The 18,902-nt window shown below is 43.5% G+C and overlaps 2 protein-coding genes across 2 annotated transcripts in view; one reads left to right on the top strand and one right to left on the bottom strand.

The window, feature by feature from the left end:
• SS18L1 (SS18L1 subunit of BAF chromatin remodeling complex) overlaps positions 1-9,238 on the bottom strand; it is a 37,844-nt gene extending 28,606 nt beyond the window's left edge. Inside the window, exons 1-2 of the mRNA XM_083146815.1 lie at positions 8,451-9,238; positions 3,384-3,460 (exon numbers count right to left, since the gene is read on the bottom strand). Coding sequence (XP_083002941.1) covers positions 3,384-3,460; positions 8,451-8,519 — 146 coding nt within the window. The 5' untranslated portion in view covers positions 8,520-9,238. The remainder of the gene's footprint in view (positions 1-3,383; positions 3,461-8,450) is intronic.
• On the top strand, positions 8,931-14,547 carry PSMA7 (proteasome 20S subunit alpha 7). The gene is made up of 7 exons (XM_083146817.1): positions 8,931-9,138; positions 10,565-10,691; positions 11,692-11,816; positions 12,897-13,019; positions 13,272-13,391; positions 13,862-13,924; positions 14,402-14,547. Exons 1-7 carry the CDS (start codon positions 9,043-9,045, stop codon positions 14,489-14,491), a joined length of 744 nt encoding a protein of 247 aa, XP_083002943.1. The 5' UTR covers positions 8,931-9,042; the 3' UTR covers positions 14,492-14,547.
• Positions 14,548-18,902: the final 4,355 nt, after the last annotated feature.

Genomic DNA, 18,902 nt, shown 5'->3' on the forward strand with positions numbered 1-18,902 from the left:
TGTGTTTCCCTCCTATGTCCCTATAGATTGTAAGCTTGCAGCAGGGCCCTCCTACCTCCAAGTCTGTCTGTTGTTACCCAGTTTGTTTTATCACTGTCTACTATTGTAAAGTGCAACGGAATCTGCTGCGCTATATAAGAAACTGTAAATAAATAAATAAATAATAGTGGAACTCCCATTTTAGTAAATAAATCTCTATGAATCTAAATAATACAGATTCAGTCTCCAATATCTGTAATGCCTGGCACCATAAATATTTAGCAAGTTACCTGCATAGTTTCCAGACCCAAATCTAAACACAAAATGCATTTATAATTCATGCGTGTAGAACTCGGGGCCGAGCTCCAATTCACCCGAGCTTACATCCCCGGCCCCCGGAGAAAGGGCGCCCTGTGGACGGAGGGGGAGAAGGAATAGGGAGGACCTGACGGCACAGCTACTGGCGGCAAGGTGGCCACCATCCACCCAGCCGGGACGAGCGCACCGCCCTGGCATGAGGACCACCTCCATGCAGGAGGTGCACGGAGGAGTCGGAAGAGGACGCGCACTGGACCCAGCCGCCGGTGCGACACCAGCAGCGCATAGGCTCGGTCCCTGGCATGACCTCTGAGGCGGAAGCAACCCCCATCGGCACCCGGCGGCGACACTCACCCGGAAGCTGACCCCCAGCACCAGCAGATGTGGGAGACCTCTATTCTGTGGTGGCGGCGCCCCCCCCCCCACCCCACACACACACTCCCCAGGGAGGAGGTATGATGAGACTATTGGGGGCATCAGCGTGCAACTCAGACCAGGGAGGGCCCAACTCCGGCCCCAGCCCTCACTGACTCTTCTCCCCAGGCCTCAGTGACTCTCCCCCCCCCCCTCCCCCCACCACCACCACCCATGCTGGCTCTGCTACAGGAAGTTTGCGCCGCAAATGGCTGCCTAGGATCTGTGCACTCAGCCTTATGTAACCTCGTGTTCCCTGTGTGATAACTGTACTGTCTCTGCTATAACTGCAGTGTCTTTGCTCATACTGTTACCTACCCGGCTGCTGCAACGATCAGTGGCGCCGCTGATTGCTGCCTAGGCGCTGTGCAGCTTTGAGGGTATATGTTCTCTGTGTGCCATTTTACTGTCCCTGCTCATATTGTCACCTACCTGGCTGCTGAAGCGACCAGTGGCGCCATCGATGTCTGCCTAGGCGCTGTGCATCTCGGTGGGTATGTGTTCCCTATGTGATACTGTACTGTCCCTGCTTATACTGTTACCTACCTGGCTGCTGCAGCGACCAGAAGTGCCCCTGACGGCTGCCTAGGCCAGGGGTGGGGAACCTCAGGCCCGGGGGCTGTATGTGGCCCCTGTAGCCGGCCTGAGTGGCCTGCCCGCACGCCCGGCGGCTTTGCCGGGAGTCAAGTACAGGGGAATTCTCGCAAGATTCCTCTTAATCAACAGCAGCCGGAGACTGAGGGTCCTATTTAGCGGCAGCCGCCGGAGCATGGGACGGCTGCAACATTACAATTTGTGACAGAAAGTTTTACATATGGCCCCCGAAGGATTATTTCCCCATATAAACGGCCCTTGGCACAAAAAAAGGTTCCCCACCACTGGCCTAGGCACTGTGCTGCTCGGTGGGCATGTGTTCCCCGCATGTAATGTCTCAGTGGGCGAGATTCACCAAACTGAAAATGCCGTAAAAACCCAGTTTTCGGGGTTTTTACCGCATTTTCATATGCAGCAAAGCCCCACCGCCGGGGCTTCACTGCGGGGGGTTACGCCAGTTCTAGATGGCGTAACCCCATGGAAGCCTATGGGCTTCCCTTCGCGTCCCCCGCCGCCCTGCACGCCCCCCGCCGATCTGCGACGCACCCCCCTCACCTGTGTCCGGGCAGCCTCCTGCTGTGCTGCCTGGACCAGTGACCTCCTCCTCCCTGCACCTCTTCCGAGTGCAGGCAGGAGGAAACGGAGCCCTTACAGCCGTGTAAGGGTTCAGGCAGGGAGGGGGGAACCCGCTGCACATCGCCGGCCATCGCATTTGAGTTAATAATCGCATATGTTAGTGCATATGCGATTATTAACAATGCGAGTGCTGGCGATGTGCAGCGGGGGTTATTACTGAATCCTGCCCAATGTAATGTATATTATGCCTCCCCCTTCCCCCTTCAACCCTGCTTGATGCTGCACTGTAATCCACAAAAAATTCCTAGTGTGCGCAAGCACACATGGCCAATAAAGTTGATTATATTCTAAAGTTGATTCTAAAGTTGATTCTATTCTATAAACACTTTGTACACATAGCCCAAAGGTTTTTATACAATATTTGCAATAATTTTCTACATTGAGCCATCACAAAGTAAAAGTGTTACTATCTCATACTACTTTTACAGCAAAAATGCCAGGTTTAAAAATCGGGCAGGGCGTGGCACCCCGCTAAAACAGCCTAGCGTGAACACTAAGTTGGTACCAAAATGAAAACTTATCAAAAAAAAAAAATGTAAGGAAAAATAATATATATTTGCATATATGAAATGCTGACCGCAATTTGAGATACACAACTCTGCATTGGAAGTATATGTGCATTATTACAAGGTATCATCAGTATATACTTGCAGCTGCCCTACAACAGGTGTAAACTCTCCTAGCAGGCGTATATGTGCATAACTGCTGGTTTGAAGGAAAGTATTCACACTAACATGTGCTTAATGAGTTGTTACTTATATTTCTAGTTTATCATTTTACATATAGAAATACTGTATATATATTTTTTTATGATAATGCAAAATAAGTTTATGTTATAAAATATCTGGCAGCTGCGGCATGCGAGGGGCCTGAGTTTGCCGCATGTGCGTGATGCTTTACAATAAATATTCTGATAACGTCTGCGCACTGGGTCAAGAGTAACGGGCTAGCTGCTGCACTTGAAACGTCAGGATTGATACGTTTTCAAATAAAACAAAACTCTAATTACATTAAATTAGTGCTGCGCTCCACCCTTTTAAATCAAAAACTGTGTTAATGGAATCACTGTTGAAGATATTTGGCCTCAATTTATAAATAAATTGATTAATATGATCAAACTGGTCTTGATGTACAAGATTAATAAATTTTAATGGTAAAATACTTCACTTAAACATATGAAGTCAATCAAAGGTATTTGTCATAACGGTACACACTATGTGATGCTTTACAAGTTCAGGCGTTTTTTTTTTTTAAAGCGCCACTCATTTACAAAGCAAAACCAGGTTGGTTTTGCCCTGTAAATGATTGACCCTTTAAAAAACACCTCCACATGCTGAAGTTCAAATAAGCAAACATGTGTGGGATAGTGAAATGCATTTTGCAGCTTTAGAAACACCCTTACTATGTGCAGGCAAGCGCGCTTTGTCTGTAAGGTCACTCACTGTGTACACTCGGCTGTCTTCCCCTTGCTCTGATAATCCATAATACACTGTATGAGGTGGTGGTTTTCATCTAGCATCTGTACACCAAAAGAACACAAAAATAAACACAGAAAAAGTTATGCACTCATCACACAGTGCTCAGTTTACAATGCTGTTATTTTCAATTAATTATATGTATACATTTTTTCCTCACCAAATGCCACAAAACCATTCTTCACAACTAAAATGACACTGTATATGGTGTTGTGCTATTAGGAGGCGATTACCCACTGAAAGGCTGCTGCATGGACTATATTTACAAAATGTCAGCTTATATAAGCAGCTCCTTCTTGTTCGGTTTGAGGTGAAAATGTAAAGTGGCGCTTGCATTAAGTTCAAAGAATGCCGGATCTTACACTTATGGGTCATTTCAACTAGGTGCGATTTAGTCCTGGCCATGAGTAAGTACAACTACAGTATGCGTCACACTGAAGGCGTATATACATCGGGCAATGTTTGCCTAGATGGCTTAGAAATTAAACACAAGTAATCTATTTCGATTACTTGGTGATCACGCCATATACACATAAATACTATTGGGAAGATTTATCATGCTTTCTAAAAAGCTCAGCTTCTCCCCATCATTTTAAAGTATGTTATTGGTGAATGCTAGCTAGAAGCTCCCTGGTTGCTATGGGCAACTTCTCTACGCTTATTCTCGTTTAGGTATTAACCTCAGAACATCACATAACTAATATCTTTGGATTGCATCACACTACAAAATAACTCCCCCTTTCTGCTTTTATCAAAAAGCTAGTAACCTTGACTGCACCTAGCAATATCTCCTCATGTTATTGTACAAAACTCCCTATGGGAGGTATAACTCTCGCAGCATAAGATATACATTATATCACTTAGTGTGTGATTTATATGACAGAGTGCAGCAAAGAATTAAATATTTACTGCATAATAGCTGTGAAGTCCCATTGAGATGGTCGGAACAGTATAAATTCATGGACACATCACACAATTTCCCTTTTACCAATAGGGGGGATTCAACTGCACATGACGTGCCGCTGGGTGTTCATCGAGGTCGGTATGGGTGCAAGGAAAGACGAGCAATGCAGGTAGGGACGATTTGTTGGAATGGCACATTGCGTCGTCCATCACTTACAGCAGAATTCCCCCAACAGAGGGGCACAGGAAAATGTGCGGAGTTGTGGTACTTGGTGATGTGCCCAGGACCACATTGAAGCGCACATTGCAAAGAATAGAATTGCCTTTAAAGATTTGCCAGCTAATCGAAAGTCAAATGTGTAGTGAATTAAACAAAATAAAATAAATTAGAATTGACTAATGAGAGCATTTATGCAAACATGGGGCCCAATTCAGCACTGATTGCAGCCCCGTCCCCTCGCAGCGTGTGTTCGCATGCAGGGTCTGCAAATGGATGTTTAACATAAACATCCATTCGTAGCCTGTGGGTGAACACCCGCATCATTCGATGGTCGCCGACCATTGAATGAAGTGGAATGTGCACGCATCTCTAAGTAATTCTAGGGTCACTTACATTTGCGTGCACCCTTGGGGAAGTGGGTGGGCACTTGGCATCTGGTGATGTCAGCTGCCAACCGCCGGCACTGACGTCACCGCCCGATTACCCTGGGGACACCCAGCCTTTACATGGGAACACCTATGAAATGCTGGGCATTGCCATTGGCGCGACTATCCAGTGCCGCCCCACACCCCGCGGCTGCAGCCTTGGGTGCATGTACCTGGTGATCAGTCTGTTCACTGTGTCCGCAAGCACCTGGCGTATGCACATGTGCAGAAATGATCCTGCGCATACGTCCGCTATCGGTTCCCGTGCGAATGTTCTGGACCAGAATAACCCTCATAGTTTTGCCCATTTTTAATACAAATTTGTGCTGCAAACAGGTCTAAATCAGGCCCATGGTTAGCGATAAAGTGGAGAGATGATGGGCGCGATCCTTTTAGCCCTAATGATTTTGCACAAAGGTTACAAGATCGGGCACCAATGCCAGTGTTTAGATGCTGCAGCAGCTGCACCGCTCACCCTTAAAGCACTAGCCCCCATAAAGCACTAGCCAATCAGCTTCTAATTCTTATTGTGTGGAGCTGAGGTACTTGTGTATTAGCAGGACGCCCACTAAGCTATTTGCTTATTGGGCTAAACTGCGTAGTGAAATCGCATTGCATACAATTTTTCTGTGCAATGCGATGCTTCATTGTATAAGCACCCATACCATGAGATGCGATGGTACTTCATTTTAAATGCACCCATGCACACACCCACTATCCACGTCACCCCGAAACGTGGCGAGCGGACGCGATTATGCGTCCTTCCGACCTTTTCATACCCCCACTATCCACGTTGGCGTGGAGTTGATTTTATAAAGTGTGGCGAGCGCAGCGAGGGGACGCTTAATACATGTAACGTAATCCGCGTCCCCTCGCGGGGCTCGCCACGCTTCGGGCTTGGTGGCTCGCCACACTTTATTAAATCAACTCTACGTCAACGTGGATAGTAAGGGTATGAAAAGGTCGGGAGGATGCGTAACCGCATCTCCTCACCACGCTTCGGGGTGACGTGGATAGTGGGGGTGTGCATGGGTGCTTTTAAAATTAAGTACCATCACATCACATGGTATGGGTGCTTATACAATGAAAAATCGCATCGCACAGAAAAATTGTATGCAATTTTTCTACGGTGCCGTGCGTATGTCAATTGGGCGCCCTGCAAATAAACAAGTACCGGAGCTGATTGGTCAGTCTAATATATCTCTCCATGCTTTGATGGTGTTGACCTTTTGACTATTGGCCTAGACACCATCCACCTGTTATACAGATCCAGGTTTGATAAATACCCCCCTAAATAGAATCTTAATACTACAAAAATGTAAAATAATGTATAGTATGAAGGATACAATAATGTAAAGTACAATGCAAAATGAATGTTGACATACTGTCAACAGCCACAGAAGACATAACCCTTGGAGTCACGATGTCAGATGATGAAAAGGTAAGCAGTGTAGTCAAACACTGGTAAAAGTCGCACTCGGCTGTACTTGAAAAGATATTAGAAGCAGAATGAAAAAGGTTCTGTGCTGCCACTACAGAGGTATAGAAAGTAGAAAAAAATAATAAAAGGGCTACTAACATGGTGCATGGGCCACATAAAACATGCACAGTTTATAGGAGAAATGTGACATACAGTAGGCAAGACTGAATCAGGGGTCTATATACTAAGTCTTGGAGAGAGATAAAGTGGAGAGCAATAACATACCAGCCAACCAGCTCCAAACTGTCATTTGTCAAACACAGAGGCAGATTTAACATTATACTTGTTATCAGCCATTATGAATGTTAAATGGTGCTGCAGCCAATCAGCTCCTGTCATGTGTTTAAAAAATTATAGTTAGGAACTGATTGATTGGAGCACCATTTAACACTTGTAAAGAGTGATTACAAGAATATCACTCATTGGTGCAGATGTATTAATCCTAGAGAATTGATAATTCAGAATATGACAAGGTACCAGTCAATCAGCTTCTAACTGTTATTTTTAAAACCCAGCCTGTAATTTTAGTTAGGAGCTGATTGGCTGGTGTGTTATCATGTTCCACTTTATCACTTCTCCAGGCTTAATACATCAACCCTAGTGTTCCAACTGCCCAGCAGACTGTAGCATGGTAGTTAGGAGCTGGTTGGTTCTTTATACATAGTACATAGGTGACTCTGTTTGTGGTAACGAGCTACACCCCCAGGTGGAGTGACTGCTTAAAACATGAAGGAGAACCAACCAGCAGCTTATTAAATAAATTCATATCAGTATTATGCTGGGAATATGGTGCTTACTTATATTTTCACAAACAAGTGTCATCCTACCACTTTCAGGAGCTATTTATGTCTTCCCACCTGGCACCTGCCAAGGTAAGAAGCAGAGGGGATGGGCACAGCACCTTGGAAGCCAGCAAGACTTGGCTGATCTATATATAATTATAGGTAGCATTTATTCTCTAGAAGAGGGACACACTTTGAAAATTGGTCGCAGGGAGACTACCTAACAAAACAAATAGATTATAGAAGAAAGATCCATGGACCATGCTCCAAAAATACATGTTGAGGATTCATAGAGAAAAAAATCCAAGAATAACAAATGTAGCCATTATTACACTTTTTAGGCATTTTCTATGTTTTTGAGTTTTTAACTAAATTTCAGTCATAGGTCTCATTTGAAGCATTATTAGTTGTAGTGGCCATAATAATGATTGTAACTCTAACAGATCAGGAACAAGGAGGTTACACAAATGCTGAATCAATAACAGTACATTCAATTAATAAAATATAATTAATTAAAAAATAAAAATGTCTGCAATTGATAAAGGGTTCTGTATATAATTTTCTAATAGAATATTGTCAACCACAATCTGTTACTGACCCAGGTAACATTGCTTACACCTGCAGGCACATTTACAATGCATTTACTCACGAACATCAATATCATCAAATACAGTGCAATAGTATAAGAGCCTCAGTAGCATGAAATGACCCCATCAGATGGTAACGATGTGTTCTGTTCCCCATTCTGCATCACATGCGTCTCCTCATCACAGCCAGTATAAAGAGGATCAGAAAGCTGTAACTTCCTGCCAGACAATGGTAACATATAGCTTCTCATCTAGCACCCCTCCTCCCTAATCCACAGATAACGAGGAAGACACTCATGCATCTTCTTCTTTCTGTCATCATGGAGGCAAATGTCACCTGAGAGGGATGATGTATCCCACCCGCACCTCCTACTATCGCTCTATTGCAAACCCTGATACAACACGCGTACATATTATTATTATAATATATATATATATATATATATATATATATATATATATATATATATATATATATGATTTGTTTGTTGTTGATTCTTACAGATCTCACTCATGCGTCTGTCCATATTCTGCATAGCATGTACAGCATGACACATATGACACATGAGGAATTTATCTCCTCTCCTCCCCTTAGAATAAAGCTACTGCCATCAGACACCCCCTGCAGACCATTTACCTTCTGTATAGTTTGCTGGGTGACTTCTCCTTTCCCTCTGGGTCTGGCTGAAGCAAAGGCCACAGACATGGTCCCCTATGCCCCTGTGTGTCTCTGATCTTAGGTGTCAGCGCTGTATAAATTATTACAGATATTCTTAATATCTGCACCCTATTACTAGCCAGGGGATTCTTATTCCGTGCAGCAGACAGGGGGGGTGAGGGGTCAATTAAGCAACCCGTTTACACTCTGATGTAATGTAGACCGCAGATTGTATTTGTTTCGTATAGCGTATTAATATTTAATCTCCCTTAAACCTACATTAAGGTAGATAAATGTAATAATCTGAGGAGTTAGTGCATGGTATCGGAAGCCCCCCCTGTATAAAAGTGGTATATCCCAGAAGCCGGGTTTCCTGTCTCAGGCACCGGGTAGTGCAGGTTCCCGGGGGCGGGTTTTAGTTACGTAGTTTACGTAGAGTAGAGGATTGAATCGCCCATAGGGTTACGCTACGCCACCGCTCTAAGTAGGCTTCGTGAATTCGACGTGGATGAGTGCGCTGTTTTCAGTAGGTTTCGTTTTGTGAGCGGTCTGTTCCTTCCCGGTGTAGAGAATGAGCTACGACAGGGCCATCACCGTCTTCTCCCCGGACGGACATCTCTTCCAGGTGGAATATGCGCAGGAGGCCGTGAAGAAAGGATCCACAGCGGTATGCCATTTAATAAACGCGGTAGCCGAAAGGAAAACAGGGACTTTGCTGGGGAAAGACGGGACTCGCATGTGAGCGAGAGAGGATTCCCTCCGGTATAACATGGATCATCCCCGGCTGTAGAGCGACCATAGGGATGTTGGAAGCCGGGATTAGTGGGTGGAAAAGAGGGGTCACACTTAAAATCGGGAATCCATGGGTTAAAATAAAATATAATAATTGATAAAAACTGGGAATCTGGGTGCTAAATAGGGTTCCCTGGAGAGAGAGGGTTGTAGAATAACAATGACTGGTGATGTGGGTGTAAGGGAACAATATGATGGGGGGTTTATATACTGGGTAATGTTGCTGGATTAACCTACATAGAGGAATAGTGTAGAATGCCAGGTGTCTGTGCAATTATGTAACATAAATATATAATAGTAGTAAGCCCTCTCGAAGAGCTTCGAAAACTAGTCTGCTACATTGTGATTGCCTCTGTGTTTATTCATGTATGAGAAAGAGATGTAATTTCACGTTCTGCCAACAGGTAGCAGTGTTTTGGAGACACACAAACAGACACTAGACGTCTATATCCTATCTATCTTGTATTTGGTTTGTTCCTTGGCCATCACTTGTTCCAGGATTTCCTTGTTGGTTCTGCTAACTCATCCCCTAGATTTAGAAGTTGTGATTTTTTTTTTTTTTTTTTTACCCTGAAATTTAAAATAATAAATATAATAGCAAAACCTGGCATGTTGTGCATTAAATATTATTGCTGTTTTTTAAATTTTGGACTGAAAACTGCAGAAAAGTCAAGCCACAGCTTAGTAAATCTTGCCCCAGGAGTGCATCAGCATATTTATATTGCAAGTCATTTTTGGCCTAACAGAGCATCATTGAGCATAGAAAAAGCTCCTGCGCACCCTTAAGTCTGATGAACATGTAGGTAAATTTTTGGGTATATCGCCAACGAACTGCATGTTCAGTGGGTTCTGGTGATGTCACTAAATGATATAATTTACTAATATCGTCCAGTGTACACTGAATATTGTTTAGCCGGAAGTTCATGGGGTAAAGGCTATTTCACAAGTTCCTGCCGGGCGGCGAATCCCCGCACGGTCAGGAAGCCGTGCCGCACACAGCAGTTTACAATGGTGGGGATGGCCACAGGCCGGCAGCCGTCCCTTCCAGTGGTGGGATCCGGCTGCAACCGGGCGGCCGGGCCGTGGCTGTCCCATGTGAATGGACACATTTGTGTCCATTATTAACTATGGTGTCGGCACGGCTTTTTGCTGCGGCAGGAGCCGTAGCATGTGAAATAGCCCTACCCCTGCCACTATTGCTCATAGAGGGCTTACTTCTGGCTTCTTAGATTCTTAAAGAACTCTGTACCTACTGAGCATATTTCTGTTTGCACCTAATATAATGTTTTGTTTTGTATTAGGTTGGGGTACGAGGAAAGGAAATCGTGGTCCTTGGTGTTGAGAAGAAATCTGTAGCCAAGCTTCAGGATGAGAGGACGGTGCGGAAGATCTGTGCATTGGATGAGAATGTTTTTATGGCTTTTGCAGGTATGAACATTTGTGGATTAAAATGTAGTAGTGGTAAGATTTTGGCATATACACTGTTATTATTAAGGAACATGACCTTCTGTGACCAGCATCTACCTCAACCTTATTCTTTTACATCATTTACACGTTTGGCATAGAACATGTTTCTTAATTCTCCTCCTTAAACCCTGTACACACACATCGATTTGCTTTTGATTCGATGTTAGATTCGATTTTCTATTAGATCTGGCATTAGATCTGTACTTTTGCATTAGATATCGAATTCGATATACATTCATGGTACACTGTACACATTCGATTTACTAGATCGAATTTGATATTTCCTTGGCTGTACAGTAGATTTTTCTATTCGATTTTGTGAAAACGGGAGCGCGCATCGAATCGAATGTAGATCGAAAGTGAGACACAAACCATTCGATTTCATTTAGAATTCGATTCGATTTTGCTTCTATAAGCAAAATCGAATCCAAAATCGGGACCAATCAATGCATGTGTACAGGGCTTAAATCTGATTTAGTAGATTCATAACATTCTATGTAGTTATATATCTAGGTTAGCAGGCTACTCCAATTTAGAGGAATATTCTCAAAGCTACATCTTAATATCTGCCTGCATTTGTAGTATAGGGAACCAAAAAGTGCTTATTCAATTTGCTTCATACAAAATGACTGCAGACTAGATCGCAAATGTTTAGTTGTTTCGCTTGGACAACCCTCATAGGTTGACTTGCCCTCCTGTTTAGCAGATGGGTATGTAGTAAAAAAAAGCACCTCTCATAAATGCCAGAAGCAGGTTCACCCCATAGCTTATTAGGATGTCATCTGTTCAGTCAACTGTAGAGCTCTACGAAAGGGGTCTGGATGAATTGTATAGCGCAACAGGTTCCTGGATTTAGGGGATTGATAAAGCAGGCGGCAGGTTTTCTGAGGATTTTTATCAATTGTGGATAACCTATGTAATGTTTAGCTGTATAGCACAAACACAATCACCTCTGTTTCAGGTCTCACAGCCGATGCTCGAATTGTTATAAACCGTGCACGCGTCGAATGTCAGAGCCACCGACTTACAGTAGAAGACCCAGTGACGGTGGAATATATTACAAGATATATTGCTAGTCTGAAACAGGTAAGTCTTAGCAGCAAAACTGTTGAAAGAAACACTAAGCCTAAAATAAAATGGTACTTATGTATTATCTGGACTCCCATTTTTTCATACCCCTACTATCCAACTACGCATGGAGTTGATTTTATATAGTGTGGCGAGCTACCGTGCCCGAAGCGTGGTGAGCGCAGCGAGCCCCGCGAGGGGACGCGGTCTCATAAGAAAAACGGGAGTCCAGATATTACATAAGTACCATAAAAACTTTGTAAACTGAATTCCAAACACCTGCGCTCGCCATGCTTCGGGCACACTGTTTTATTCTCTCACCACGCCCTAGTGGATAGTAGGGAATGAAATACCGCCTGTCGGCTCAAATAAAATGTGAAAAGCCCAATGTCGACCTAATGCTTGTGTCAACCTAACCCATGTCGACCTAATGTATGTTGTTGACAAACATAGTGACCATATCCCTTCTGGACTGACACACAGCACCCGGAAGTGGCTCCCATACTGCTTATAGAAGGCTGTCTGATCAAGGCATGCTGAGGCAGCCTTCAATTCCTGCTAACAGCATACACTTGCCTGTTTAACTGCAGATGTTGAGTTGGAGCTACATTTTCACTGAACAGAAGCGGTACATTAAAGTATTGAATTGGTATTTTGCCCCGGGAGACAGTTGTTCATTTTTTTTTCTTCTTCTAAAGAACTTGTTAAATTCTAGCTGCAACTCTAGGAGACCCCTATTACACAATGTCTGTGATTTTTGAGGTACTTATTTCAATACACTGTTCTAGTGAGCTTGGAATAAGTTACGAAGTAGATGTATCTATTATGTGCTAGATTTTAATAATTTTTTTTTTTTTAATTTTTTTCGTAAGGAAAAAAAAACATCCAGCATCATCAGCTGCCCTGCACACATCGCTGGTGCTTAGCATGTGTGTCAGCGATGTGTGATGAGCGATCACTCAGCAAGTGGCTGAAGTCGCCCCATGTGTACCGGGCTTTAATCTACTCTAGAATGTTTTAGACTTGGAAATGTGAAGACCAACAGTACTTGTAAGGTTAATGATCTTGTTCATTGATCACTACCTTTGTTTCCACTAGCGTTACACTCAGAGCAATGGGCGTCGGCCTTTTGGAATATCTGCTTTGATTGTGGGGTTTGACTTTGATGGAACTCCCCGACTCTACCAAACAGATCCTTCAGGCACTTACCATGCATGGAAAGTAAGTATGCCATTCATTAGCAAATGTTATATTCACGTGAACCTTAGATCAGAGGTCTTAAAGGCACTCCAACGGTCCAGATTTTAAGTATACCTGGCTCGGCACAGATTGGTTAAAACAAATGATTGAGGTACTAATTAAGTAATCTGTAGTTAAGCATGGATATACTTAAAACCTGGATCGTTGGGGTGCCTTGAGCACTGTGTTTGGGGAAACCTTTTGTTATGGACTATATCTCATGTTACTCCACAGGCAAATGCTATTGGCAGAGGGGCCAAGTCTGTCCGAGAGTTCCTGGAAAAACACTACACCGATGAAGCCATTGAGACTGATGATTTGACCATTAAACTGGTCATTAAGGCTCTGCTTGAAGTGAGTGCTATAAACACTAACAACAGCTCAAGACTCAAATATGATACTTGTAATTAGCAAGGAAATTAGTGTAAGGAAACGGGGCCCCATAATCTCTTAATCTGACTTGCACAACTATTCCACTTTTGCCGTTATTTACGGTTAATCCACAACTACCAGTTTGTTTCAAAATATGTATCCAAATTGGGAAGTCTAGGTTGACTCATTGCAATAGCCTACTGATTGTGTGGTATAGTTTTTACTGGAGCTCATGGGGGTGAATTTACTAAAATGGGAGTTATATTGATGATGGGATGTTGCCATTAGCAACCAATCAGTTTCTACTTATTTATTTAGCACCTTCTAGAAGATATTGGATAGAATATGATTGGTTACTATGGGAAACATCCCATCGTCAATAGAACTTCCATCTTAAAAAAATTTACCGCATAGAGTGTAACATTCTGATTCTCTAACTTTTTGTTTTCTAGGTGGTTCAGTCTGGTGGGAAAAACATTGAATTAGCAGTCATGAGACGAGACCAGCCTCTGAAGGTAACAATAGATTCACACCTTTAAAATGGAAGTTACGACCCATACACACTAGATGATATTTTGAACAATATCGCTCAGAAAGGGTCTTGTGAGCAATGTTGTTCACATTATCATCTAATGCACAGGTCTTCAACCTGTGGCCCTCCAGATGTTGTGGAATTACATGTCCCATAATGCACTGACCATTTTGGCATGCTCTTATAGGAAAAAATGTGGCAATGCACTTGGAACATGTAGTTTCACAACATCTGGAGGGCCACAGGTTGAAGACCCATGATCTAATGTATATACTCAATATTGCTAGCGATGTGTGCTCCTGTGCGTCAATGACCCCCTCCTTCATCTGAACATGTACCCCCCCCCCCTCTCTCGCGCTGGCATCAGAAAGTGTGTAGGTTGGCACCCCACCTTGTTGCCGCTACCCTTCCTGTTCAATGGTATCTTTATAAAGACCTATACTTGTTTCTTTTATTGCAGATCTTGAGCCCAGATGAGATTGAAAGGTATGTGGCAGAGATTGAAAAGGAGAAAGAAGAGAATGAGAAGAAAAAACAGAAGAAGACTTAATTTATTGTTTGAGAAAATCCATGTGAAGTAATTCAGTAATAAATCCTTTTTCTTTATGAAGTTTCAGTAACCAGTTTTCTCATCTCCAGCTTGTTACACATAACAGTGGAAGCTGACTAGCGACTGAAGGGGTGTACACACGGGATTCGGGCTGGCCAATTTTGATTAAGCAGAGTCAAAATCAAGATAGACTGCTAACTAGTAACCGTACATCTTGCCATCCCCAGCCGCGAAACCAAATACACTGTTTGCAGCTGCTTAGACAAAATCGCCTTGCCTGTACAGTCTATTTGGCCAGGCGATAGGGACACCAGAAATCGCTATAGCCCTCCATTCTGATTTTGGTATAATTGAAATATGTGCAGTAACAGGACAAGCGTTCATATAGGAAGCTAGTATGTTATCCCATAAATCCTACCATAATGTCGTGGTTTATTTGAAAGGGCTTGGCTAGGGTTCTAGCATAGAGGTAATTTACATTTTACGCCTGTTTCATTTTTAATCAATACTGGTACTTTGATAATAAAAAAAGGTATATAAAGCCTATGGAAAGGCTTATGCTGGGTACTAGTTATGTGAGTTATTGTTTGTGCCTTGGCTTGTGTACATGGGATGCTGTAATCCTTTCCCTGGTACTCCGACTGCCAGTATTATCAATTGCACACCTGTCAATTTATGAGCACACATTTCAATCCTCAGCCAAAATGTCACACAAGATTTGTGCCTCTAGAACTGGTGCAATAATGATAGTCAAAATGTAACCTACACATCTTATACCCCGGTGGTGGTGAAGGTTGCCAATTTGGACGCCGGTGTAAAAGGTAACATACACCTGGTTGGAGCTGGATCCAAAACATGTGTGCAATTACTAGAACAATTACTGCCCTAATGATACATATATATTCTTACATTATTAAGAGACCAGCAGAGAACATCTGATCTGTCAGTTATCTGGTTGACAGTGTCTAGACCAGGCGTGTCCAAACTGTGGCCCTCGAGCTGTTGTGAAACTACACATCCCAGGATGCCTTGCCATAGTTCTAGAATTTCCTAATAGCAAAACTGTGGCATGGCATGATGGGACTTGTAGTTTCACAACAGCTGGAATGCCCTAGCTTGGACATGCCTGGTCTAGACCGTTAATTAGGTTCACATGCACTAGATCTGGGATAGCCAACTCCAGTCCTCGAGAGCTACCAACAGTTAATGTTTTCCATGTCTCCTCACAGAATCAGAAGTGAAGTAATTAGCTCCACCTGTAGATCTTTTAAAATGTGTTAATGAGTGCACCTGTGCAGCAGCTAGGTGGTCTGGAAAATGTGAACTGTTGGTAGCTCTCGAGGACTGGAGTTGGCTACCACTTTTTTTTTTCCCACATAGGGCCAGATGCACGAAGGTTCAAAAGCGATAAATTGAAGAGTGATAGCCAGCCAGCCAACCACCTCCTACCTGTCATGTCACAGACTGTGAAAAGTGTCAGGTAGGTGATGATTGGCTGGATGGTTATCACTCCATTTTATCACTTTTGAAGCTTAGTGCATCTTGCCCATAGTCTGCAATTGGGAACGGTAAAGTGATGCAAGGTACACTGATTATGGGCTTTAATGCGGACATAAATAAAAAAAGGTGAAACAGTCTGCCTTTGTGTGTTGACTGTTTCCATAGAGACATTTTGATGTACATGATGAACTTAACACAGCAGTCCATATATTTTTTTTTTTTTTTTTTTATGGTTCCTTACCTTTTAAAAAGGGACCAACATGAAATTCTACCACAATTAAGCTTTGTTTTATTTAATCTTGCAAGCATACAACTTTTTGTTTTCTTTTATATTTGCATCACTGCTGACTAAACACTGAGGGCTAAAATTCTCTGTGTAAAAATGATTCTGTTGTCTACCATACTACTAATTTTACTTAGGTTGAAAAGGTACATTTTTGGCGATGATTGGTCATGGAATAACCTCTCGTAGAATAATTCAGGTGCAGGTTGTCATAGGGCTAACTGAGTAGAGGTTGGGGTCTGGGCATCTAAGCAAGTATAATACTCATCACTACAGAATAGTAGGCAATGATTATTATTTCTAAACTAGGAATTCTTAATTGCTATGAGGTGAATAACTCTGGGGCACGTGGCAGTGATTCATGTCTGGGGCTTGGTGAGAAGCCCTGAACCCAAGTTTAACATCTATGGAATACTCTACAATCAAAGACTGATTATCACTTCCATCCATGGCATAACTACAGAGGGTGCAGCTGCTATTATTTATTTTTATTAAGTTTCTTATATAGCACGCACATTCTGCAGCTTTTTACAGAGACTATTTGAACATTCACATCAGTGAAGAAAAGGATTCCCAATTCGAGGCACTCATTCAACTGATATCAAGTGTATTGATTCCCGTTGAGAGTATCCACTGACTAAAATATGCCTTTTATTTATACTGATTAAAAATAGCTGCAAGCCAGCGAAATATAGACAAACATATATAAGTGCAAATTAATGGAAAATAAAGTGATTAAAACGTTGCACTGTGTTATTGTTGTGTTTTGTTCTGCCTATCTTATGCCCCTTTCCCACTGCAGCCTTAAACCGGTATATTGCTGATTTTTGAGGACAAAATACCGTTTAAGGCTGCAGTGGGAAAGCATCAGAGTTGAAATACCGTTTAAAGTTAAACAATATTTCAACCCGTTTCCAAAGCAGAGTTTTACACGGTAATCTACCGTTTAAGAGGCAATGGGAATGCATCTTAAACGGTAGAGATGATTGCTGATTTTTTTTTCAGCCATCATCTCCGTGTGTGTGTACGCTGCCGGGATGAAAGATTAACCACTTTCAGCCCGGCGGTACGCCCCGCTGCCAACCACCCCCCCCCCCCCCCCCCGTTATACTCACTTGTCCACGCTGCCCCGCTGTGTCCGGCTGGCTGCTGCTGCGGCTGGATGCCCTTAGCGACACTGGTCCGGTCCTCCCGGGTCCGGCCATATGCCCCGCCTCCCTCCGTCCTGCTCCACACGGAGCAGCACTGGCCACCAATGTTTTATTTTGTAAGCCAGTAATATATAGATTGCTGGCACATGCCAGCAATCTATATATTTCTGGAACCACTGGGCACCAATGACAATCCTAAGCCAGTAATATATAGATTGCTGGCACATGCCAGCAATCTATATATTTCTGGAACCACTGGGCACCAATGACAATCCTAAGCCAGTAATATATAGATTGCTGGCACATGCCAACAATCTATATATTTCTGGAACCACTGGGCACCAATGACAATCCTAAGCCAGTAATATATAGATTGCTGGCACATGCCAACAATCTATATATTTCTGGAACCACTGGGCACCAATGACAATCCTAAGCCAGTAATATATAGATTGCTGGCACATGCCAGCAATCTATATATTGCAGGCACCACTGGGCACCAATGACAGTCATAAGCCAGTAATATATAGATTGCTGGCACATGCCAGCAATCTATTTAATACAGGCACCACTGGGCACCAATGATTTCGTTATTAGGCAGTAATATATACATAGCTGGCACTGGCCAGCAATGTATATATTACTGTCCACCATGGGTTAAATTGAGCCGACACATAGCACAAATGTTGACGGCTGCGGGATTTGTACGCACCACTGGCCCCTCCCCCTCCTTTTATTATGTGAAAACAACTGTGGGTGTGCACCTTTTTAACCCTGAAAAGCCCATTAAAGTCACAGGCACTCATGCTGCTTTCAGACCGCATAACTGGCTTTGACCCTGTATTTGGAAACGTTTCCAAAAACGGGTCTGCCAGATAAAACCCCTTTCACACCGCAGCACTTAAACGGTATATTACCGTTTAAGTGCCGATTTTTTGACACTGGCAGACCCGTTTTTGGAAACTTTCCAAATACAGGGTCAAAGCCAGTGCAGCCTTCAGCCTTCAGCCCTCCCCTCCCCTCCGTGCAGCTCCCCCCCCCCTCGCGCGTGTCGACCGAGAGCATGTCGACGCCCCCCCCCCCGTGTCGACTTACCCCGTGCCGGTACCTCCGTTGTGGATCCCGGCACTGCAGCTCAGTATGCTCGGAAAGCACTTATGAAAAAAGTGTCTTCCAGAAAATGGCTGCCCCATAGGAAACCCTGTTTAAAAAAACTGTCTTTCGTATGGGGGCAGCCATTTTCTGAAAGACACTTTTTTCATAAGTGCTTTCCGAGCATACTGAGCTGCAGTGCCGGGAACCACAACGGAGATACCGGCACGGGGTAAGTCGACACAGGGGGGGGGCGCCAACACGCGGGGGGGGCGTCGACACGCGCGGGGGGGGGCTCCAGTGCTGTGAATACTTAATGAGCGCTCATTAAGTATTCACTGTGCTGAATTTAGGACCCAGCTCATTGGCTGGGTCCTAAATACCG

Source organism: Crinia signifera, chromosome 6 (assembly GCF_055691185.1).
Source record: "Crinia signifera chromosome 6, ASM5569118v1, whole genome shotgun sequence".
NCBI classification, from domain to species: Eukaryota; Metazoa; Chordata; class Amphibia; order Anura; family Myobatrachidae; genus Crinia; species Crinia signifera.